A 24,482-nucleotide genomic window follows, 5' to 3' on the forward strand; every position below is an offset into this window, starting at 1 on the left:
GGGCTCAAACCGGAGTGATGCTAACACTGACCCTAGCAAGAGCAGTGCTTCGCAGAACCTACCACCGCATCGGAAACGCGACCCACTGAGAAGATCCGGCAAGAAACTCAGTGGCCTTTTTTCCATAATGAGTAATAAATATTTATATGAATGAATATAACGATAGGCAGCGGCTTGGCTCTGCCCCCGACATTGCTGACGTCCATGAGCGACGGTAACCACTCACCATCAGGTGGGCCGTATGCTAGTCAGCCTATACGGCAGTAAAAAAAATAAAAAAAAATAAACCAAAAGTTTCAAATTTAATATATTGGTATAGATTGTGTTTTTGTGATTTCACATTTTTTTTTTTTTTTGTTTTTTTTTTTTTTTTGCCTTTGTAGGCAGACGGGCATACGGCCCACCTGATGGTGAGTGGTTACCGTCGCCCATGGACTTCAGCAATGCCAGGGGCAGAGCCAAGCCGCTGCCTACCGAGCCAAGCCGCTGCCTACCGCGTTGACTAGCAACACATGAAGTGCTGAGTCTAACTATAACAAATCTTATATTATGTAAGTACATAAACATTTCAGAAACATTAATATGGTCTTACCTTTTCTAAAAGATCTATCGGAAGCATTAAAGGCAAAAAATACATTAAATTCAACAAAATATATAGCTTTTTCTGTCCTCCCAAATCAGTACTATGGCCATACTCTTTTTTGCAGCAAAGAAATCATGATTTCATGTCAGGCTTGTGGATTCACCAGAAGCCATAGACCACAATATAAGTAGCGCTTCCCACCTTGAGTACAAAGACGGAGTCTCAACTACACCACTCAAACTAGAACGTGTAAGTGCTTCGCGGCAGAAATAGGTTGGACGCTGCGACCAGTTCGGGTTTAGACCACGCCCTGCCAGCACTTAGGACAAGTATTCAATAATATCTCATTGAGTGGATCGTGGACTATTCTTTGAGAGAAACACTTTCTTTTTTTTTTCCTACCTAAGCTGGTAGCCTAGAGAGGCTATTCCAGCATAACCGTAACTAGTAGGTGAGCTCACGGGGCTCAAACCTGGCGACGATGCTAACACGAACCCTAGCAAGAGCCGTGCTTCGCAGAATCTACCACCGGATCGGAAACGCGACCCACTGAGAAGATCCGGCGACAAACTCAGTGGGCTGTGTCTGAGAGTTAATTTACTCGTCGAGCCCTTCGTCGCAAGCGACGGGTTCGACGAGAACGGTGACCGGTGCTTGAAGTACCTAGAAGCACCGTTAGTGGATCGGGAGGATCCGAGATGACGTGTTTTGGGCGACGTCGTCTGCTTTCCATTCTGTCCGCAGGATCAGAAATGTAGTTACCGGCGGCCACGATGAGAGGGTTCTCGTATCGTGCGAGAAACACAATGAAACGTTAGCATTAAGGAAATTGAATGGTAATGTAAATAAGTTATTTAGGTTATTGAGATGATTGCGCTTGCCCTTAATTCGGCATATTGACGCAAAGTGTTGCCATATAATCTGTATAGGACACATGAATGACGTCATCATTCAGTGCCTCTCTGTCTAACGTAGTATTATAACGATAATAATTTCCTTATTTCCGAATATATGGTTTCTAATTGTTTTCGTGGATCGGCTGAATGAAGATTAAGTTTTTTTAGAAATCTTAGTACTGTTATAAGTCTTTGAAACGTATGCAAATGTTCATTATAATCAAATGTCTTGAAGTTGATGAAACTTTGACAAATACCGGTACGTATAATACATACATTAATAAATAGGTTAAACTCATAAAGGCGTATTTAAAAATATGACGTGGATTCTTGTAATGGATTCTAAATAGGAACATTAATTTCCTTCGGTCGTTGCGTCTAAGCAACAATAATACAATGCAACAAATTACTTACAGTGCGTTATGTGACCGCCAACCGGTTCGCCTTTGAAATCAAACTCTATCTCCAGCAGCTTGCCCTGCGCAGAAGAACAATATACGTTCAAAGAGCGACATAGTGTCTCGCTCCGTCGCTGCACAACGGAAGAGAACAGAAGGAGCGACACGTTGCGACATATTGTCTCGCTCCGTCGCTGCACAACGGAAGAGGACAGAAGGAGCGACACGTTGCGACATATTGTCTCGCTCCGTCGCTGCACAACGGAAGAGGACAGAAGGAGCGACACGTTGCGACATATTGTCTCGCTCCGTCGCTGCACAACGGAAGAGGACAGAAGGAGCGACACGTTGCGACATATTGTCTCGCTCCGTCGCTGCACAACGGAAGAGAACAGAAGGAGCGACACGTTGCGACATATTGTCTCGCTCCGTCGCTGCACAACGGAAGAGGACAGAAGGAGCGACACGTTGCGACATATTGTCTCGCTCCGTCGCTGCACAACGGAAGAGGACAGAAGGAGCGACACGTTGCGACATATTGTCTCGCTCCGTCGCTGCACAACGGAAGAGGACAGAAGGAGCGACACTTTGGTGCACTCACGAAGCGGCTGGCGTTGTGGTTGCGCGTGGTGGCGGCGTTCCCGAAGGCCTCGAGCAGCGTGCCGGCCGCCGCCAGCCGCTCGCCGCCGCCGCCGCCCGCCACGGCCGCGCACTGCAGGCACACGCGCGCCGCCTCCGTCTTGCCCGCGCCGCTCTCCCCTGCGAACCCATCACGTCTGCTAATACTTGCTTTTTTTTTCCTACCTAAGCTGAGAGCCTTGAGAGGCTATTTCAGCGTAACCTTAACGGGCTCACGGGGCTCAAACCTGAGGACGTTGCTAGCACCAACCCTAGCAAGAGCAGTACTTCGCTGAATCTACTACCGGATCGGAAACGCAACCCACTGAGAAGAACCAATGAGAAACGCAGTGGGCTGTGTCTGTGGGTTAATTTACGAATTCGACGAGAACGGTGACCGGGACGTCTGACGATAGTCTGATGTGCAATGAAGACTAATATGTATCACTTTGTTAATTTATAAGCCCACAGCTGCGCTACTCGGGGAAGTCGCTCGTAGTACGTTTGGCGAGTTGATGCAAGTGTTAGCCCACTGAGTTTCTCGCGGGATCTTCTCAGTGGGTCGCGTTTCCGATCCGGTGGTAGATTCAGCGAAGCACTGCTCTTGCTAGGGCTAGTGTTCGCAACGTCCTCAGGTTAGAGTCCCGTGAGCTCACCTACTCGTTCGGTGAATTTAGCATGCCCCTCGTGGTCACTGAATTGTTAGGAAAAAAGTCAGATGTCCGGTTCACAGTACAGAAATACATACAACTCGAAGTTAAGCACATAATAATATGCTCATGCCTTCTGTGTGCTTAGTACGAGTTTTGTAACGTTCTCGACAGTGTAAAAGTTAACTAAAATTTGAATGAAGTTAGAACGTTTGCCTACGTTTGCCGCTAGGGGCGCTGTTCTAACTGCATACAAATTTGAGTTAATTTTACGCTATCGAGAACGTTACAGAACTCTCACTAAGCACACTGGTTAGTGATTGCGAAGCAATAGCATCATTATAATTACTATCGTTTATGAATGTAAGTTGCAAAACTAACAAAAACTTATTCGTTCTTATGCCAACAGAAAGACAAAAGTAATGTTCCAACCTGTAATCACTATGCACTGACTCTCGTTTCTATCACGCACCCAACGGTAAGCGGTCACTGTTATTGCATATCTGTTGAAAAAATAAACCTCACATAAGTATTTCTGAGGTCAGAGGCTAAATCTTAGAAAGTATAAGTGGAGGAATGATCCTTATAATTAAATTTTGCATCATGCATCCCTAGTAATGGGGTTATAACTTTATTTTTGCTTTCACTTCTACCCTTAGTTCTAATATCAAGTACCGCATGTCTGATCAACCTTGTGCCTGTTTTTGCCGTGAAGCAATGATGATTCCGAAGTTGAGCTGAGTTGTGCATCACCACATCTCTTCCCACCAGTGTCATAAGGCGTGTCATTAGTGTCATTAGTTCTAATATCAAGTACCGCATGTCTGATCAACCTTGTGCCTGTTTTTGCCGTGAAGCAATGATGATTCCGAAGTTTTGCTGAGTTGTGCATCACCACATCTCTTCCCACCAGTGTCATAAGGCGTGTCATTAGTGTCATTAGTTCTAATATCAAGTACCGCATGGCTGATCAACCTTGTGCCTGTTTTTGCCGTGAAGCAATGATGATTCCGAAGTTTTGCTGAGTTGTGCATCACCACATCTCTTCCCACCAGTGTCATAAGGCGTGTCATTAGTGTCATTAGTTCTAATATCAAGTACCGCATGGCTGATCAACCTTGTGCCTGTTTTTGCCGTGAAGCAATGATGATTCCGAAGTTTTGCTGAGTTGTGCATCACCACATCTCTTCCCACCAGTGTCATAAGGCGTGTCATTAGTGTCATTAGTTCTAATATCAAGTACCGCATGGCTGATCAACCTTGTGCCTGTTTTTGCCGTGAAGCAATGATGATTCCGAAGTTTTGCTGAGTTGTGCATCACCACATCTCTTCCCACCAGTGTCATAAGGCGTGTCATTAGTGTCATTAGTTCTAATATCAAGTACCGCATGGCTGATCAACCTTGTGCCTGTTTTTGCCGTGAAGCAATGATGATTCCGAAGTTTTGCTGAGTTGTGCATCACCACATCTCTTCCCACCAGTGTCATAAGGCGTGTCATTAGTGTCATTAGTTCTAATATCAAGTACCGCATGGCTGATCAACCTTGTGCCTGTTTTTGCCGTGAAGCAATGATGATTCCGAAGTTTTGCTGAGTTGTGCATCACCACATCTCTTCCCACGCGGTGTCATAAGGCGACTAAGTATACCAGGGTTAAGCCAAAATAAATGAGAAATTTTAAAAACTATACAGGACTAAGTTCACCCAGACATAGTCAACAATCCATTTCTGCTGTAAATCAGTAATGTATTCAGGTAATAGATAGGAGAAGTATTATACAATACAATTGAGACTGCAACCCACAACACGGGTAGTAGCTTTCAGGCTGTAAGGCTTATCAACTTCAATAACTACAAAACTACAGATGTGCAAAGGGCTCATCTGCACATATAGGAGTAAAGTATCAGTTAAAATTATAGGTAAAATGTGTAAATTATGTTAGTAAGTAAGTGCTTGTTCAACATTCAGTGGTGAGAAGTGTGGCCTTTTTTTATTGATTTATGTACAAAATCAATCACAATCATTACATTACATATTAACTAAATAGTATCTAAATCTCTAAATGATATATGCACTCAGCAAGCCCGCATTAATGTACATAGTGAGCAAGCCTTCCAAATGATTATTGAAAAAAAAAATACAAATAAAATTACGAGTTCCAGGGAAAAAAAGGCTAAAAAAACGAAGTATTCATATAATATGTAGACAACTACAATACAACCAAAACAAACATTCATCACTTTCCATGCTGAAGATTAATTTTCATACATTCTATATCGGTAACTAATCATTGTGAAATATTAATATTTATGTACTTACAAATGTGGGGGCAACGTGTATGGAGGTCGGGCGAGATAGGCACGCACCAGGTCTGCCGAGTAGAGTGGCAAGGGCCGGCATGGATTCACCGAAATTAAGGCATTGCCAACATAGGTCTGGGAACAAATCAAAATGACACCAAACGAATCTGATGTCGTGGTCTAAAGGATAAGACATCCAGTGGATTCGTGTTGAGCGTTGTATCGATGTTCGAATCTGAGGCGGGTTGGTACCTCTAATGAAATACGTACTCAATAAATGTTTACGATTGACTTCCACAATGAAGGAAAAACATTGTGTAATAAAAATCAAACCCGCAAAATTACAATTTGTGTAAGTACCACCACCACCACCCTGCCTGTTTCTGCCGTGAAGCAGTAATGCATTTCGGCTTAAAGGGTGGGCCAACCGTTGTAACTATACTTGAGACCTTAGAACTTTTATCACAAATTGGGTGGCGCATTTACGTTGTAGATGTGTATGGGCTCCAGTGACCACTTAAATCCAGGTGGGCTGTGAACTCATCTATCCACATAAGCGATAAAAAAGATAAATAGGAATAGAATAGGGATATATGCAAAACTATTGTGACTGAGCTCTTTTATTTTTTTGTTTAGTTACCTTACACTAAATTATGAACTAATCAACTTTTGGCCATGTCTAAACTAAAAGTCGTTATCTGAGTAAAACAAAATAAAAGCAAAATGTATAGCAGGTTCTTAAGTTTTCATGACGAAAGTAAAAAAGCTTTTGGAGAAAAAATATTAGGAGAATATAAAATATTGATTTAAACTTTCAATCAGATGTTTCTAAGGTGTACCTGTCTCTTTTAGTCTATTCATGGTGGTAATAGCAACATATGATTTAATTTCCATATTTCCAATTTTTTTCTTGCCTGCCTTTTCTACAATATTACAATGTACTTACTATCTGTTGCTGCTTGTTTAAGATATGTGCCAGTACAAAGGGTAAGAAATTTCAAACGTAATAAGAACCTCGAATTAGAATCTAAGATTTCTTGTGACCATTTAGCAACATTCTTGCTTCTACTTAACAGTAATAAACATAATCTCGATTCATACATAAATAACATCACGCTTGAAGCGGACATGCAAGTTGTGCAGAAACGTGTCCTCTGTAAGTGGTGCCAGGAGCACCGCGTCTGCTACACCTGTCGCTTCGCCCTCCGCCATACCGTACACGTCACCGTCGTTTCTGAACTGACACTACTGTATCCCTTTGGCACATCACCTGTAAAACATATTTCTTCTTTTATTTGTGAACATTACTGCTTCAAATTTAGACAAGTTATAGTCCAGAAAACAACGACTAGTTTTTCAACTGTAACATGATCATTGGTTCAAAAGATACCAATTAAATTTATTTTATATTAAATATATTATAAAGAAATATTTAAAAAACATGCAGTTTTAAAAACAATAAAAAGTGTGATAGTCCAACTATTGTTGTTCCTTTTCTTCATTTTTATTTAGGAATTAACATCTATTGTGGCACTAAATTTAAAAATTATTTTCCAATATATATTATATGGGTACAATCCTATATTTTCCTAAAAAAATAAAGTATGTTACACTCATTCTCATAGATAAATTATTTTCACAATTTAAGAGTGAATCTTGTCTATTGTAAGTTTCGATGATTGACAGAAATTTAATTGAGATGATAGTGGTAGTTGACATTTTGTTAATAAATTAAAAGAATCTCAACAACTCAATGATGAATTAAATGTACATGATAGTAATAGGGGTCAAGGTAGGTAAGCCTTGAAGGCTTGAAGGCCGCCTGAAAGTCCTTAGAACTTATATCTCAGGGTGGGTGGCGCATTTACGTTGCAGATGTCTATGGGCTCCAGTAACCACTTAACACCAGGTGGGCTGTGAGCTCGTCCACCCGTCTATGCAAAAATAAAAAAATAAAAATAAAAACTTTAGTAATTGATAACCTTGTATGTAGGTAGGTAGAGTATTGACGACCTGAACTAAATTGAAAATAATATATGTTGGACCCATTGGTTGTCCAACTTGTATAAAAAAGTGGGACTAACAGTCATACTGAAAATGTTATTTTTGATTCCTAAGAAAATTATGTTTTGAAAATAAAATATTTATACACTGGCAAAAAAGTTCAACAATGTTTTTAAAAAACTATTTACTTAAATTGATATTTAAACTAATACACTTCAAAAAAGCAAAATAAAGGTGAGATTAGTTTTAGCCTTATATTTATGGCTTGATCATTGTGTCAATTAATATTGTTTTACATTGATAATGATAATTTATTGAATGAAATGATGATGTGTGAAATGTATGTATTTAATTGTGATTCTTATTATAGATTTGATTATAATTACAATCTCATTTTACGCAAAAATATTTATATTTTTAAATGTAATTTCAGTCATAATAATATTTTTTTTTTTTTTTTGCTTAGTTTGGTGGACGAGCTCACAGCCCACCTGGTGTTAAGTGGTTACTGGAGCCCATAGACATCTACAACGTAAATGCGCCACCCACCTCGAGATATAAGTTCTAAGATCTCAGTATAGTTACAACGGCTACCCCACCCTTCGAACCGAAACGCATTACTGCTTCACGGCGGAAATAGGTGTGGTGGTGGTACCTACCCGTGCGGACTCCCAAGAGGTCCTACCACCAGTGATTACGCAAATTATAATTTTGCGGGTTTGATTTTTATTACACGATGTTATTCCTTCACCGTGGAAGTCAATCGTGAACATTTGTTGAGTACGTATTTCATTAGAAAAATTGGTACCCGCCTGCGGGATTCGAACACCGGTGCATCGCTACATACGAATGCACCAGACGTCTTATCCTTAAGGCCACAACGACTTCAAAAATATAAATAGGCATTAAATATGAAATAAACTTACCCTATTGGTTTCTTATGAAAAATCGTTAATAAATTGTAGAGAAAACTGCAATTTTATTTAGTCAGTAACAATTAATTAACCGTGTAACAATTACATTAAATTATCGCTATTTCGATGTTGTTTGTTTTATAATTCAATAGTTTCAATAATTATTTTAGTGCACAATTTCTCCGATTTCATTTCGCATTCCGTTCCATTTTGCATGATATTTACAATATGTTAAATATTGTCATAAAATTCTTACCATCGTCCGACGGTTTTTATTTCAATTAAATATATTCTAATTTAATAATCTTAGAGTTTGTAACATTTTAAGCTTTAAGCATTATGTTTAAGGCATAGTAGTGTAAATGAACCATTGACTCTTCCTCGATTTTAACATTTTATCAATCACCTGCAGTTTGACATTCCCTTCTTTCGTAGGTACTACTAGGTACCTACATAGTTAAATTTCTGACTTAGCATACATAATGCCAAAATCGATTAACCAAATCTTGCTATCTTGATTAACTTTAAGGAAATGCAGTAGTACTCTTTAAAGCTACATTTGTTAGGATTTGATGGGTTACATTTTCAAAAAATTGCTTTTTCTTTAATATAAACCTCTCTACAAGTATTTAAAAACATACAAAAAAATATACTTAAAAAGGCTGTTTGAAAGCATTCCTTTTGTCATACATAGATTATACACCAGTAAACGAGAGTAGGTACTTTATAGCGCTTTAGTCACGTTCTATTACGGCTGTACGTCAGCCCAAGGCCGCGGTGCTGGATGCAGCATACACACTATCGTGCGCGCATCAAGCGTGGAGAGAAAAATTGGTCGTGCAAATCCAGCAAACAATTAATAATAATTATCGACGTACGTCAAGCCTATTCATGGTACTTTTGCATCGTGCATCGTGCATGGCCTTGGCGGGATGTACAGCAAGATGGATCGTGAATAAGGCGCTTTAGTGTGGTTAGTTTATAGTTATTAGTCCATGATAAAAACAATAGATTAGCCGCTGAATGTAACTTCTTGGGATCCTCCAAAAAGTCCACTAAAAAGTCTCAGTAAATGAACACCATTTTACTAAGATTATACTCATCATGTATAGAGATCTCGTGGACGAATCCCCATGCGTTGGACTGATCAGGTGAAAGACCTTGCTGAAACCCCACTTAACGAGTGTGTGCGCCGGGCCTCGGTTCGCAAACTATGGAAAACATCTCTCAAGGCTTTAATAAGCAAGAATTCCGCATGACTGCTCTGCCATGAGCAACCGATTATGATAGTAATACTCATCTCATTTCATTTAATTTTATCCCAGTTGATTAATGTCTCAAACTATTCATCTTCATTTCATTTCATTTCACATTATCATTTTTCATAAAAGTAAGAATAGTAAATTGAAATCAAGACTTGACCTAAAAGTCTTAGTTACCAGGTCATAAAATCCCTTAAAAAATTTTTGTCGGTAAAGATGGATGAGCGGCAAAAGAAAATTTTGATTTTATTTAAATTTTTTAAACAATTAATTATTTTATACCCTTGTGGTATACATAATATTTTGCATCCAAATTTTAAGATGAGTTCAAACCCCACAAAACGTAAGAGAAGAAGAACACGTAAGTGCTTAGATGAATTAAGGAAAAGATCACGGCGTTTAATTTTCTCAAACAACAGCAGTGAAAAAGTTTACGAAAACAACCAATATCTACATAATAATGTAAAAGAAATGAATTTCCATACAAGCCGTTTAACTTTAGCAATGTTTCCAAAAGCTATTCAATCAGAAACTATAACTAGGCCTTTACTCGCAGAAATGAGCAAAAGATTGAAAGTAGACCTGAGTGATATAGTAGGTAATAAAACCTGTGAAAGCAGCGAGAAATCAAAAAATGTAAAAAATAAAAATAAATTGAGAGATCTAAATTTAAAAGAGGCCAATGAAGACTCAACCACTGACAATTTTTTCAAACAAAACGCGCAGTATGTAACCGACACTACTAATACTTCTGGTAGCTATGTATTGTTAAGTCCAAATAATTTAGAAACTAGCCAAACAGACTCTGATACTCCAGAAGGTCCAGAAACACATCACAGAATACAAGATTTATACGAAGATTTTTTATCTGATGCATCATCATACATGAAAGCAAATGCATCAGAAGCTCTGCTTAAAGACTACAATTTAAAAAAGGTTAAGCAGAAGCTTCAGGAGTTATACATAAAAAACAATATACATATAACAAGTACTGCTACTTTAAATCAAAGAAATCAATTATTTCAAGTAGAAGAATCTTTAGTTCAGAATCCTATGGATTACATTAGACAAAAGTGTGAAAAGTATCAAGGACTCACCGCTTTTAGTAATAATTTTAGTGAGACCTCGAGTTTATCTGTAAATAGTCCACAGTCACCATCAGCCCCATTATTATCGTCTCCAAAATCAATTCATTATGAAACACCTGAATACATTTATTTTCCTCATAAATTAAATTAAGCACAGTATCTTTAAAAATGTATTTTTTACATAATAATATAATATAAGCACAATATAAATTATAATTGTATTATATTACCAGTCTGATATCAAGTGCACCCACAAGGATTTACATTTAGATTTCCCTTTATTGCATGTAAGTACTCATTTCAGAGAGAACTAAAACATATCCTATTAAAATTATTCTAATGGTTTAATCTTGGGTTTCATTTTTTCATTACATTATTTCTGATGATTCAAATTCTTTGGTTTTTATAAATCATGGACTAGTAAACAGATCTTTCCACACACATAGTTTTTTATATTTTATACACTGAATAAAATAAATGCATTTTAAAGTAACATGTTTATTATTCATCTAAGTCAAACTGATGTTTTCCAACTGTGATATCAGATCCACGTGCTTGAATGTGTCCGGACTCTTTGTGAATGATTTTAAAAGTTTTAGCCTTTCTGGATCTTTGCCACTATAGTACATTTGGAATTGATTTGCTATGCACTGTGCTTCTTTACCATTCAGTACATTCTGAAATAAAGTCATAACAGAATAAGTAGCAAATTCAACAAAAGTTTAAACATACTATTATGAATGTAATATTAGAAGTGTATGCTATGTAGTATTGATTTCAAGCTTAGGACATTATAAACTTACAATATATTTACTAAGAAAACTAAAACTTAAAAAAACAGCTAGAATATATTTTACGATGAAATAGTTGAGTACACAATGTTCTTGTTGACAGTAATTAAGTCTGTTTACTGAAACAGCCAATGTTCTAGAATGAAAACAATTGATTGTTAACTCTAGTATCAGAATAAAATTCATTTTTTTTTTTATCAGACATGTCATCTGTAATGTATGTAATAAAGCATTTTTTTATATTCCAAACTAAAATTATTATGTGTTATATTTGACTGACTTAGCAGTGCAGTAGTTAGCACCTCTGACTGTTGTACTGGGGGTTGTGGGTTCAATTCCCACATCGGCAAACATTGTCTGATGAACAAGTTTGTTTGCTCTTTGTCTGGTTATTAATTATCTATATATGTATACATTAAAAATATTATATAAGCATGTAGTCTCCGGTACCCATAACACAGGGAATACTAAATTAGGGCCAGACGACTGCATGAGTTGTTCCCATTTATTATTATAATATATAAGAACTAACTTTATCATATTCTCCTCTCATAAGTATGATCCCTTTGTCACTTAGTTCTATATAGTGGACCATGGTTAGACATTCTGGTGCATTTTCTTTGTGGACCTGTTAAGAATATAACCATTATTCTTTATGGCACAAGTTAATTTATTATATGTATATCTAAAAATTGCTAGTATTGTTTTTTTTTTTCATAGTTCTGAATGCACAAATTATATAAAGATTAAAAGAAAATCTATAAATATCTACAAAAACATTTTTTCTTTATTATTTACACATGAAATTTATCAAAAGGTAAAGATTGGTAATTTATTGCTTTATGTAGCAGTTTACAGTGGGAAGTAATTTAGCTGTGACAGCATGTGTTTACGTGAGCTATAGGCTAATCTGTCTTTGATAAGAATAAAATAAACAATTTACCTGATAAGCTAATAATGGAGTAAAATGAACAGTGTGTCCATACATCTGGCACATGATAAACTCATAGCCCTGTGAGCGTGGAAGAGGAAACAGGAACACTGGGAAATGATTCATTGTCTCTTTAATATTTGAGTAAACGTCTACAGGAATAGTTGCCGATATGACCTCTTTATTTTGATGATACTCTTCCCATATACTTTTAATTTCTGTTGAACTCTTGTCAATGACAAGTTCTATTTTAAATATGTCCTCCAATTTCTTGTCTGGCACATTAATTTCTTTTCCGAGTGCTTGTTTTGGATTAAGGACTGATGAGAATTGCCTGAAAAGGAGCTTACTATAGTATTGCTTTGGATTTTATAGATTATAGATGATATTGGTAGATCCTCCGACTAATAAAGCAACAATTCAATTTCAACTTCGATTATTTATTTTATATAAGGTATATTTTATTTATATAAAAAAAAAAATACTAACCTAGTATCAACAGATGCAAATTTCTTTTTTGTTTCATTTTTCTTAGCCTTGTCACATTGTTCGACTCTTTCCATGAATTCCTCTGGCGATGTATTTTGTAACTCTGCTATTCTGTTAGCATATTTCTCATAGTAGGGATTAGTTTTCAGATTCTCAAGTGCCTTCTCCATTCTCATCGAAGTTGTTCTAAAACTGCGTCTAGTTATATAACTGTAGTGTGTGAACCGCCCAAACAGAGCTCTTAGCTCAACAGCCATGAGTAAAATAAATACCTATCTTGTAATTATGATTAATAATCTCCGATTTTTTCTAATAGATAAGGTATGGGTACATTTGCAAAGAGTCTCGCGTATTATTTTTATCTATGGTAAAGACTAAAGAGGAATGACACTTTCCTTGTCCTGAAATGCATGGGGATCTAAGCCCATACCGCCCACTGCCATAGATAATACACATAATTTAGATGCACCCATGGAGTTAATAAGTACCTATACTAACTCTATGGATGCACCATACGTATTTTTTTATTTTGGATTTTATGACATGGTATTTACAACCTTTAGGTCAACTCTTATTTGACCCATACGTAAATGATAATATAAATAGCCTATGGGCTGTTTAAATTAATGATGCCAATCGTAAAAACCAAAATTCGGTAAATAAATCCTTTTTACAATTTTTTTTTAATATAATTACCAATATTTCATTTGTAAACTTTTTATATTCTCCAGAACAATTAATAGTGGGAGGGAATATATTTCATGATTGCTAGGCTGTAATCGTTCAGCCACTGCTGCAGATAGAAGTCAACCTGGCGGGACCACGGTTCCGACGGGCATCCAGCCTCCGTCGGGCACATAATTACACGGGCTCCACTGTAACTATATTTGATACCTTAGAACTTATAACTCAAGATGTCTATAGGCTCCTCCACCCATCTAAGCTATAAATAAATAAAAATACATAGAAGACCAGGGCTTAATGAAAAACTAGGAATGTCGATGAACCGTGGAAGAAGTCGTGAGGAGGTGGTCATGGACATTCGTTCCCAGATAGTGAAGGGAGAGCGGGCGGTGCGGCAGATGGTCCCTGCCCGGCTTTTGCTGGGGCCGACGCATGAGTGCCGGGTGTGGAGGCATCCGAAGTTTTTTTCAGGTTTAAATTTTTTTTATTTTTTTATTGCTTAGATGTGTGGACGAGCTCACAGCCCACCTGGTGTTAAGTGGTTACTGGAGCCCATAGACATCTACAACGTAAATGTGCCACACACCTTGAGATATAAGTTCTAAGGTCTCAGTATAGTTACAACGGCTGCCCCACCCTTCAAACCGAAACGCATTACTGCTTCACGACAGAAATAGGCGGGCCGGTGGTACCCACCCGTGCGGACTCGCAAGAGGTCCTACCACCGGTAATTACGCAAATTATAATTTTGCGGGTTTGATTTTTATTACACGATGTTATTCCTTCACCGTGGAAGTCAATCGTGAATATTTGTTGAGTACGTATTTCATTAGAAAAATTGGTACCCGCCTGCGGGATTCGAACACCGGTGCATCGCTACATACGAATGCACCGGACGTCTTATCCTTTAGGCCACGATGACGTGGTTAATTGTAATAATTAAACATTACACATTACACATTAAATGTGTAATAACGGTAGTTTATTAACTGTTTAGTATCTGTGAAAGTCCACAAATGTGTGTAAATGAAACAAAGCTGCTGGATGTAGCTTCTTGGGATCTTCCAAAAACTCCACTGAAAAAGTTTCAGGAAATGACCACCATTTTACAGAGATTATATTTCATCCTATAGGATGATATATCATCTCATCTCATTTAATTTATTTCATCTCATTTGATTAATGTTTCAAGTGAATCAACTTTATTTCATTTCGCTCCATATCATTTTTCATGAAATAGAATAGAAAATACATAATAATATAAAAGATTAGGCTGTATGGTGTAATACTTTCGCCGTTCCACTTGGAAAAATAGAACTACCACTGTCAAAAATGTCAAATAACAACGGCGTGAATGAACATTAGGCTGTGAAATTAAGTTATAAATTAAATGAACTTTTACTTCAGCCGCGATTAGCGTCAACATAGTTAATGGGAAATCTATATTGAGATCAGATGGAGAATTTTTCTACTGTAGAAAAAATAGGGGAAGGAACATATGGTGTAGTTTACAAAGCCAAAGACAGGGTCACCGGACAAGAAATCGCGTTGAAGAAAATCAAACTTGAAAAGTAAGTTTTGGCGCGAAAAAATGACAGCTGCCATCATAAGCTACCTTGTTGATTCTTGGAATTGATTAAAAATCGTACTTATTAAAATAATATATTATCAGACTGGTACAATCTTTTTCTGTGTAATGTTAAAAAAGATTTATTACCAGATAACTTTAATTTAGCTCACCTAACCAATTAAAATACCTATAATTAAAAGTAAAAGACAATGTGATAATATTCTTCTGAACACTAAAACATTATCTTAAACAAAAAAAGAGTATTCAAGTATAACATTTTCATACTACAGTATCTACACAACATGGAATATTTGAAAATTAAATTAAAATGATTTATTACTACAGATAATAAATACTTCTATTGAATTCTGTCCAAATACCTGATGACAATTTTTCATGATGTAATTGCTTAAGTAAAAAATCTTAAAAACAGAATCTTGAGTCATTTCATAAATGGCTCACATACATATGAAATCTGACAATGTGGTAGGTGAGATTGGCATTTCTATGTAAATGAGAAACAAGCCTACACATTGCGTTGATTGACTCCTTTAGATAGGAACAGGACTAGCATAGGACAGCTATAGATAGGAAGGAAGATTACTATGACTTATAAGCTTATTTAATCTTATTTAGTGCTTAAAAATTATCTATAGTCACCGGCATTCAAAATCTGGTCTATCTTAATTGATTCTTAATTTGACGTTTGGAGAGGTTGAGTCTCTGATGTACACTTATTTCCTATGAGTTGATTAGTGGCAGGATAGGAATGTAGAATCCATATAGCAATGTGAAAGAGTAGTCAGAATCTGTAGGTTGCATAGTATTCAAATTTAATAGAATGGGCTAAATGTAAAGAATCCAAGTAGAAGTCTGTAACATTTGTTATTATATTCTTGAGTGTCTCAATTTTTGCTCATCATCATAATCCATCTACAAATGTCCACCACCTGCACACTGCACACTTGCCTCTCCCAAGACTTGTCAATGTAAGAGACAAGGTAACAATGAGAATGACTGATTATATTTTGTATAAAAAAAGAAGTATGCATCTTTTTAAAACACATGTTGAGATAATAGAAGAGAATGGAAGAGAAAAATTAACTGTGCCAACCCTACCTAGTGGGATAAGGTGGAGAAAAAGAAGAAGATAACTTTTAAAACACAAATATTAAACCACAAATAATTGATTAATATTATTGTCACTCTTTTCATATCTTACCTACTCTTATGGTATGCTATTCACTGAGCGAATATTGTAGAAATGTTAATTCTAAACAGCCTTGCTGTGATTAATGTAGAAGTTGTATTCTCAGTGAACCTGAGGGTGTACCATCAACAGCCTTACGGGAGATCTCAGTGCTGCGAGAACTTCGACATCCAGCAGTTGTACGGCTCCTTGATGTTATGCTGGCATCTTCAGACAGTAAACTGTTTCTTGTCTTTGAATATTTGAATATGGATCTCAAAAGACTCATGGATCTGACGAAGGGACCACTACCTATTGATTTAGTTAAGGTAAACAGAAACTATGGCTCCTGTAATTTGTTTTAATTTGAATATTTGTAGGATACTCATTTATTACTCTTTAGTTATTTCATCATCTCATTTCTTTGCTTGCATGTCATAAAAAATTACTTAGAGATTAACGGTGAAAGCATTGCTGCGCATACTTACGTTAATGATTAACCTGACAAAGGGTTTTTTTATTGCCCTTGTAGGCAGACGAACATACGGCCTACCTGATGGTGAGTGGTTACCGTCGCCCATGGACTTCAACAATGCCAGGGGCAGAGCCAAGCCGCTGCCTAAAAATTAGTAGGAATGCTCAGGTATTTTATCAGCTAGTTGTGATCAGCTACAGTGCTACAGTAAAAACTTCGATCTAATGTCTCAAGGTGAAAGGCCTCATTCCTGGTCTGATGTCTATAGATCATAGTAATTACTAGCTGGGCTGTGGGTTCAATTGCCCATATCTGGAGCAAATAAAACAAACTTGCAACCTACAAACAATCATTTTAAAACTATTTATTGCCTTTATATGAGAATACAGCCCACCTGATGGTAAGTAGAGTGTAGGTTGCATGGACATTAGCAATGCCAGGGGCACAGTCAAGTTACTGCCTACCACTGAGTACTCTCTGTATGCCTCATTTGAAGTAGGACATGTCATAGTGCTCAGGAAACACTGGAGGAGAGTTCATTCCACAGTGGGATGATATGTGGTAAAAAGATCTCTGGAAACACACTGTCGATGAATGCAGCATATAGTATGGATGAACTCTACTTTGGTGGTGGAAGCTGTGATGGTAAAAAAAGGAAATGGAGTGATCATCAGGGAGAGGGAGCATTTTTTTTCCCCTAATTATTCGCTGGTCGCCTAAGGGCTTCGCACAAATGGTTAGGTGAGCTCATAGGCTCAACCTGAGAAAGTTTGCTAATACTAGCCCTAGCAAGAGCAGTGCTTCGCAGAATCTACAACTGGATCGGAATCGCAACCGAAGATCCGGCGTATAACTCAGTGCGCTTTGTCTATGGGTTTGCTCGTCGAACTTTTTGACGTAATCGTGTTCGAGAGTCTAAAAGCCTTCGATCAATAATAGTACTAGATTAAAGATCAGGAACAAAAATAAGACGCTCCAGTGGCCACGTTTGCAGCCATGAAAACATCTTCATTTCTTAGAAAAAAGTTTAATAATGTTAACGACTTCAGTTTATTCTAAACCTTAATACTTAAACATAAAGTTTAATTACCATTGCAAAATATATGTATTTAGGTCCTTTCGTCAGAAAAAGAATATTATGGAATAAATTTAAAATGTCACTTGAACATAAAAAGACATCAGTACAAAAATATTTATTCTAAAATGATACTTAAAGCCTAAATTATAAGGTTAAAAATATTTGTTTAAAATTTCGTGCTTATTGTATTGTGGAACTAGATGTAGTTCTTGGTATTACATTTCAATGCTCAGAACACAGTAAGTATTGAAAGACATAGAGTTGCAGAATATACATATTTGTTTTAGGTTTGTTTTGTATGGTCGCAACTATTTTTGACCGATTCAAAAAAGTAGTAGATAATATTTTACATTGCCGCTATTACAACAAATAGGTGATAAAAAATAAAATTGAATAAAGTAAAAAAAATATGAAAGGAAACACGATACATGTTTTCCACGTATTCTTTATACAGAAGTAATTAAAACAATAATGTAGGTTTAATTACCTTTAAACAGATTCAGTTTGTTATAAAGCTGTCTTTTAGAAGTCATTTTTATATGAGCTGTTTCTTTTTTACAAATATAATGTAATCTTATATCAATGAATTTGTCTATAATCAGTTTAATTTAGGCTTATTTTATGGCTGTGTTCGTTTCCCCCAGAAAACAAATCCTTTTCAGCATATACGCTTAAAATATTTACACATACATATAAAGTTTTTTTAATACTTTTTTGCATTGATTTGCCACCACCATAGAACAATTCTAGAATTTTTATAAGGGTTCTATATTTCTTCTCCTCTTTCTTTCGCGACAATAGATATCCATTGTGCACAGCGACAAGGGGCTACTAGGAAATCTACAAACAAAAATAACATTATAAAATAACAAAACTACTCTATGCATTCCCTGTTCAAGAATTGGTGATGTTTGTTACAATAGTTGGTGCCTTGTAGCAAACATTGGCCAAACAATTACAATATTCGTAAATTGTGTTTTATTTACAATATAATTGTGTTTATTATTTTATGAAAAACACTTAATAATATAAATTTACCAAAAAAAGATATTCCTTCCAAAACCTTGGTGTTACGGTGGTTTTTTACTCAGTTTTTGAACGCGCATTGCAGCGTTTTGACGTCTTAATGTTGGCTATGATTGGACCATACTAATTTGAAATAAGACCACAAATTTATTTGTGGTCTTATTTTTCGGGCCGTTTTTGAAGCGCTAATCGCGAATCTAGTACTATTATTGATCGAAGCTAAAAGCATTGAGAGTGGATACGTGGGATCCGACAAGACATGTATTAGGCGACGGCGGCTTGGCGTTTCTCCGTTGCCTAGGTTGGATAAGTAATAAGCGACGGCCGCGACAAGAGGGTTATCATGTCGCGCCCCCTACTCGAAGAAGCGTTCTGATGCTACATTAGATACTTACGTATCGGTAAGGTCGTCGTGAACATCGATATTCCTGACGTACCATGGTGCTCTGACGGCTATCCTACAGAAACGGTATTGGGTGACCCGGAGAGAGCTTATGCACATGCGGCCGCATCAGCGAAGACTACACTTGCATAGGTCATGACGAAACGTATGCAAGTTTTGTAGAGGGTCACCTTGTTGCGAAGGGAAAATTTACTTCGCTTGCAGATCAGGGTGAGTCGATCGAGTTGGAACGTGGCTGGGTCGCGTACTGTCTTAATGTCAGAACACTCTTCATGGAACATACGGTACGCGAAACACCGAGGGAACCGAAGTCCCTCCGTAGATTCAGAAGTTTCAAGTAATCCATGAGAACCGGATTATCGACAATCCTGATGGCCCTCTTCCGTATGGAGTCAAATGGAAGTAGCTGGTACTTGGGTGTCGCCGGACTTGCGCTTTGTAAAACGCCAGTCTTTGTCCAGACGTGAAATTCCGCATCGTTCTGTTGACTCCCAACATTTTCGAGGCCTATTTGGCTTTACCTTTCAAATGATTGAGAAGGCTACAGGGATACTTAAAATTGTAGTATTATGACAAAAGGATCCTTCTTCGGAGTGAATGAGCAAACCACGCAAAATTTTAAACTAAATTGATGATAACTTAGAGATACTCGACTCGATTCGACTCGATTGTGGCTCAAGAGCAGGCCAGGCTCGCGAGTAAGGCGCGACCTGAGATAATATTCCTCGTGCTTGCAATAAATTTTACTATACCTTTCAATGCCTATTTAATCTGTAAAATTATAAATAATCTAGGTACTTACGTATTAACGCCATCCCGGTAAAAATTTAATGGTTAGCAAGTGTGGACAACTCGAAAAATATGGAAAAGCGAATCAGAGCACCCACACATGAACTCTTTTTTATATTCTTTGCAGAGTTATTTACGACAGTTACTGGAAGGTGTTGCGTATTGTCACGCCCAACGTGTTCTCCACAGAGACCTGAAGCCCCAGAACTTACTAATAGACGAGGAAGGTCACATTAAATTGGCCGATTTCGGTTTGGCTCGAGCTTTTGGTATCCCTGTGCGTGCTTACACACATGAGGTGGTCACACTATGGTACCGTGCACCAGAAATCCTTCTTGGGGCTAAGTTCTACTCAACCGCCGTTGATGTTTGGAGCTTAGCCTGTATTTTTGCAGAGATGGTGAGACAATTTTTTATAGATATGTATAATAATAAAAATGCTTTTTCATTCTTTCGTTAACAAAAAGACAGTAGTAAGTGAAAAGAGGCTTCCTGAAAGACTTTTTCCGATATGTTGAAACAGTTGGCCATCCTTGTGTTTATTTTGTTTATTTATTTTTTTATTGCCTGTGTGGACGAGATTACAGCCCACCTGGTGTTCAGTGGTTACTGGAACCCATAGACATCTACAACGTAAATGCGCCACACACCTTGAGATATAAGTTCTAAGGTCTCAGTATAGTTACAACGGCTGCCCCGCCCTTCAAACCGAAACGCATTACTGCTTCACGGCAGAAATAGGCAGGGCGGTGGTACCTACCCGTGCGGACTCACAAGAGGTCCTACCACCAGTAATTACGTAAATTATAATTTTGCGGGTTGATTTTTATTACACGATGTTATTCCTTCACCGTCGAAGTCAATCGTGAACAACTGTTAAGTACGTATTTCATTAGAAAAATTGGTACCCGCCTGCGGGATTCGAACACCGGTGCATCGCTAAATACGAATGCACCGGACGTCTTATCCTTTAGGCCACAACGACTTGTGTCCATATCAGACCCAGACGAAGGGGCAACGCAAAGCCGTCGTCGCCAAAAACATGTCGGATCCCCCGTATCTCGGGGCGAAGAGTTCGACGAGTGACCTAACCCATAGACAAGCGCACGGAGTTATTTGATGGATCTTATCAGTGGGTTGCGATTCCGATCCAGTAGTAGATTCTGCGAAGCACTGTTCTTGCTAGGGCCAGTGTTGACAAATCTCTCAGCCTGAGAGCTCATCTACCAGTCCGCGAGAAGCTGGAATAGCCTCTTAGGCTACCAAGGAATAGGTAGGGGAAAAACCCTTGTGGTTAAGTTACCGAAGCTGATAGTCGTTTGTATTAGATAATGTAATATCTAACTTAATTGTTTAGAATAACTAACCAAAACACAAGATTAAGAAATAGATATGATGATATTATCTACTCATGTAGCCTCAGAAAAAAATTACCCCTATGAAAGGGGTTTTATTATTATTTTTATTGCATTTATGTACAAGTTCTGTGCCCACTGCACGCTATGGTTACTAAAGCCGGGACACGACTGAAGTCGACAGGTCTCATTTTTATCAAAATGGCGCATGTCCCAGCCACTAGACTAGTACGCAGAAGGGGTAGAGTGGTGCTACCAACCCATGCTCACTAGACACTAGCTTGAGTAATTGCATAAAGTATAATTTTTGCAGGTTTGGATGTTGATTACACTTTCACTATCATTGTGAAGTATGTATTTCATTAGAAAATATGCTGGGAACGATAACCGGGCCTCTTATTCCTTAGGCCACGACTTTCACAGTTTCCACGGTATAATAAATAATACTAGTGTATTTAATTACAGGCAAGCGGTCGCACTCTTTTCCCCGGTGACAGTGAAATAGACCAGCTATTCCGCGTATTCCGAGCGCTGGGTACACCAGGCGAGGCACTATGGCCGGCAGCGAGAAGACTTCCTGACTTCCGAGCCGCCTTCCCGCGATGGCCTGCCCGACCTGCCCGAACATTGCTGCCAGCAGGACTCCGAGCGCACAGTTCAGCGGCAGCGTTGTTTGAGGCCATGCTGCGTTATGAACCTGAGACCCGAATTCCTGCCCGAGCTGCTCTTACGCATCCTTACTTGGCTGATGCGACTCTGGTGCCGCCTCCTCTACATCCTTAATGTATTGGAATCCTGTAGAGGTAGAGGTAACAGATCAAAGGGGACGGGTAGGGTACTTTGTGGAGTTTAAGGAGTTTTGTCATTGGACCGATGACACCCACAACCTATTGGGACAGTCCAGGGTTTGTCATTTTATTATGAATTGAACCAAAACTAATAAAAATACCCTTTGAAACAAATCTGAAATTAACAATATTTTTTTTTATTTATTGTTGTGACTCTGGATATTGGGCCAAAGTAATAGAATTATTGTATTTTCATCGATCCTTGATACGTTAAGAAATTTATAAGTTATTCAGACGTCTTGGAGTTAGTGGAAATGACATTAATGGATTCTGTTGCATACACATAAAACTATAGTAGAATTATTTTGTCCGTGCAGTTTGGGTCATAAAAAATCGAAGCGGTGAAGCGAGTATTTCGCTCTCTCTTCCACTCACGAGCCTTATGGACGGGTATAGTGATGCGCATTATTGTTGTCGATAAGCGTTATTGATAGTGTATTTAGTTTTTTTATTTTGTGGGTTAGTGAAAAAATGAAAGAAAAAATCACTAATCGAACACTTACACCACATATCACCGCAGCAAGTTAACGAGGACGGCAGAAATTTATTTCAGTGAAAATTTTTAACACGTTGTGGATAACAACACGTGCAAATATTATTTTGAATAAATTCTGCCGTTTGATACAAAACAAAGGAGTAGTCATTGTGTCACTAAACAAATTCAGAGAACGAATGCAAAAAATTATTTCTCTTCGACATAATGTACTATAATTTGCAGGTTAAGTACAAATGACTCATAACATAACAATGTCTCACCACCCTTCGTATCCCACCCCGCCGCCGTGTACCTGCCTTCGATGACTCATTTGTTTTTATCGATAATGCTCACCGCCCTAGCTGGCCTATGTTTTATGACCCAAACTGCACGGACAAAATAATTCTACTATAGTAAAAGTGTTGAAATGATTTTCAGCACATACAGATTATGAAGCACAATATTCTGTTCGGAACTTGTATGTGCTTAATCTCTTGAAAATCGGTTAGATATCTTGGTTGATAGATGGATGAAGAACTACTAAAGAACAAGGCTTACAATGAGTCGACTGTCGTGCAGTTTCATTGTGTAGTATTCGGAAACATGTAAATATAACTGTAGTTGGTCAACTGACTGCAGGAAGAGTTGCCCAGCCTGAAACTAAAACCCCAGTTATCCTGCTTCCATCCAATCAAATCAGTCATCCTCTCAGTTCTGACCACTAATTGGGGACCAGGTTATTTGTTGGCGTCAATACCATAAAATGAAACAGCCATGATGATAAATGGTTATTTGTTTGGTGTCAACCAATACTATGAAATGAAACAACCATGTTAATAAATGTATTATGGATATTTAGACCTGACGCATGAGACTACCGCCATGTGCTATGTTGATTCAACCATTGTTGTTCCAGTAGTTGTGTCGGTACACGATCTGATAGCGAAAAGTTTCGACCAACACCAAGAACTTTCGTTTTCCAGCCGGGTTAGGTAGGGGCCTGATAGAAAAAGCAGTTATCCTTGATACGGCGCGTATTGTGAGGAGGTTTCACACTCTGGAGCCTCAATCACCGGTGACTTGTGTCGTAGACACTGCCATCAGTGGCAATCTGTTTATATAGTGTTTCTGAAGATTGTATTTTTAATCTTTTTTTTTTTTAATATAGTTTAATTAATAAAATTTTAATAAACATGTATTAAGTATAGTTTTTAAGAAGACTGATATTACATGGATTGTTCATGCATTTATTGTTTCTTGTTTTGTATGCCCAGAGAGTTAAAAAAATCACAAAGTTAATGGCGTACTTGGCCTAGAAAACGACTAATATACCAAAGTGAGAACATCCTCGTTGAAGTCTGGTAAAACTACACTTCTGAAATCGAAAATATTCCATTGGTTTTGAAGTTGAAAAATTTTGCAATTATTGCGAAACCTCAAAAGAGACCATTACTATGTGGCTTTAGCAAACAAACTACATACTTTAATTTTTAATTGTTTTTTTACAAGTACCTCAAAAAACACCTTAAATAAGCTAGATAAGACCTTGGTTACCTGGTGTTGAGGAACTTCATGGAAACCCAAATCTATCGTGCTCGTAAACGGCATCAAACTCGAGTCGTGAGATTCAAGTCTTAATTGCTTTGAAATATTCGTAGATAAAACGC

General features: G+C 37.7%; 3 protein-coding genes across 5 annotated transcripts in view; 1 reads left to right on the plus strand and 2 right to left on the minus strand.

Moving 5' to 3' along the window:
• LOC114246706 (unconventional myosin-Ia) overlaps window positions 1-8,798 on the minus strand; it is a 30,904-nt gene extending 22,106 nt beyond the window's left edge. Inside the window, exons 1-7 of one of the 2 annotated variants that reach the window (XM_089728252.1) lie at window positions 8,619-8,798; window positions 6,546-6,714; window positions 5,464-5,579; window positions 3,578-3,648; window positions 2,479-2,636; window positions 1,894-1,957; window positions 593-606 (exon numbers count right to left, since the gene is read on the minus strand). In XM_089728252.1, the coding sequence (XP_089584378.1) occupies window positions 593-606; window positions 1,894-1,957; window positions 2,479-2,636; window positions 3,578-3,648; window positions 5,464-5,579; window positions 6,546-6,656 (534 nt within the window). In that variant the 5' untranslated portion in view covers window positions 6,657-6,714; window positions 8,619-8,798. Of the gene's footprint in view, window positions 1-592; window positions 607-1,893; window positions 1,958-2,478; window positions 2,637-3,577; window positions 3,649-5,463; window positions 5,580-6,545; window positions 6,715-8,374 lie in introns of both variants that reach the window. The other variant, XM_089728253.1, reaches the window with a different exon arrangement.
• A 2,396-nt stretch (window positions 8,799-11,194) lies between these two features.
• On the minus strand, window positions 11,195-13,310 carry LOC114246732 (ATP synthase mitochondrial F1 complex assembly factor 1). 2 transcript variants are annotated; one of them, XM_028179413.2, is made up of 5 exons: window positions 13,196-13,297; window positions 12,924-13,121; window positions 12,447-12,768; window positions 12,036-12,131; window positions 11,195-11,389 (listed from the first exon to the last, which is right to left on the minus strand). In XM_028179413.2, exons 2-5 carry the CDS (start codon window positions 13,097-13,099, stop codon window positions 11,222-11,224), a joined length of 762 nt encoding a protein of 253 aa, XP_028035214.2. In that variant the 5' UTR covers window positions 13,100-13,121; window positions 13,196-13,297; the 3' UTR covers window positions 11,195-11,221. The 2 variants fall into 2 exon arrangements, with proteins under 2 accessions (XP_028035214.2, XP_028035213.2); XM_028179412.2 differs by having other exon boundaries at window positions 12,924-13,310.
• A 1,619-nt stretch (window positions 13,311-14,929) lies between these two features.
• Window positions 14,930-24,061, plus strand: Cdk2 (Cyclin-dependent kinase 2). The gene is made up of 4 exons (XM_028179371.2): window positions 14,930-15,178; window positions 16,494-16,695; window positions 20,265-20,537; window positions 21,958-24,061. The coding sequence occupies exons 1-4, from the start codon at window positions 15,063-15,065 to the stop codon at window positions 22,273-22,275; spliced, it is 909 nt and encodes a 302-aa protein (XP_028035172.1). The 5' UTR covers window positions 14,930-15,062; the 3' UTR covers window positions 22,276-24,061.
• The last annotated feature ends 421 nt before the right edge of the window (window positions 24,062-24,482 follow it).

The sequence above is a fragment of the Bombyx mandarina genome, chromosome 06 (assembly GCF_030267445.1).
Source record: "Bombyx mandarina strain Sakado chromosome 06, ASM3026744v2".
Classification (NCBI taxonomy): Eukaryota; Metazoa; Arthropoda; class Insecta; order Lepidoptera; family Bombycidae; genus Bombyx; species Bombyx mandarina.

What these genes read in the sequence shown, in the direction of transcription:
- Cdk2 (XM_028179371.2), top strand. Translation starts at nt 15,063, where the DNA reads ATGGAGAATTTTTCTACTGTAGAAAAAATAGGGGAAGGAACATATGGT. An exon ending in TACCTATTGATTTAGTTAAG is followed by an intron (nt 16,696 to 20,264) that starts GTAAACAGAAAC and finishes TATTCTTTGCAG; the next exon opens with AGTTATTTACGACAGTTACT. An exon ending in CCTGTATTTTTGCAGAGATG is followed by an intron (nt 20,538 to 21,957) that starts GTGAGACAATTT and finishes ATTTAATTACAG; the next exon opens with GCAAGCGGTCGCACTCTTTT.
- LOC114246732 (XM_028179412.2), bottom strand. Translation starts at nt 13,180, where the DNA reads ATGGCTGTTGAGCTAAGAGCTCTGTTTGGGCGGTTCACACACTACAGT. An exon ending in CTCCATTATTAGCTTATCAG is followed by an intron (nt 12,132 to 12,446) that starts GTAAATTGTTTA and finishes TATTCTTAACAG; the next exon opens with GTCCACAAAGAAAATGCACC. An exon ending in TGAGAGGAGAATATGATAAA is followed by an intron (nt 11,390 to 12,035) that starts GTTAGTTCTTAT and finishes ACTTTATTTCAG; the next exon opens with AATGTACTGAATGGTAAAGA.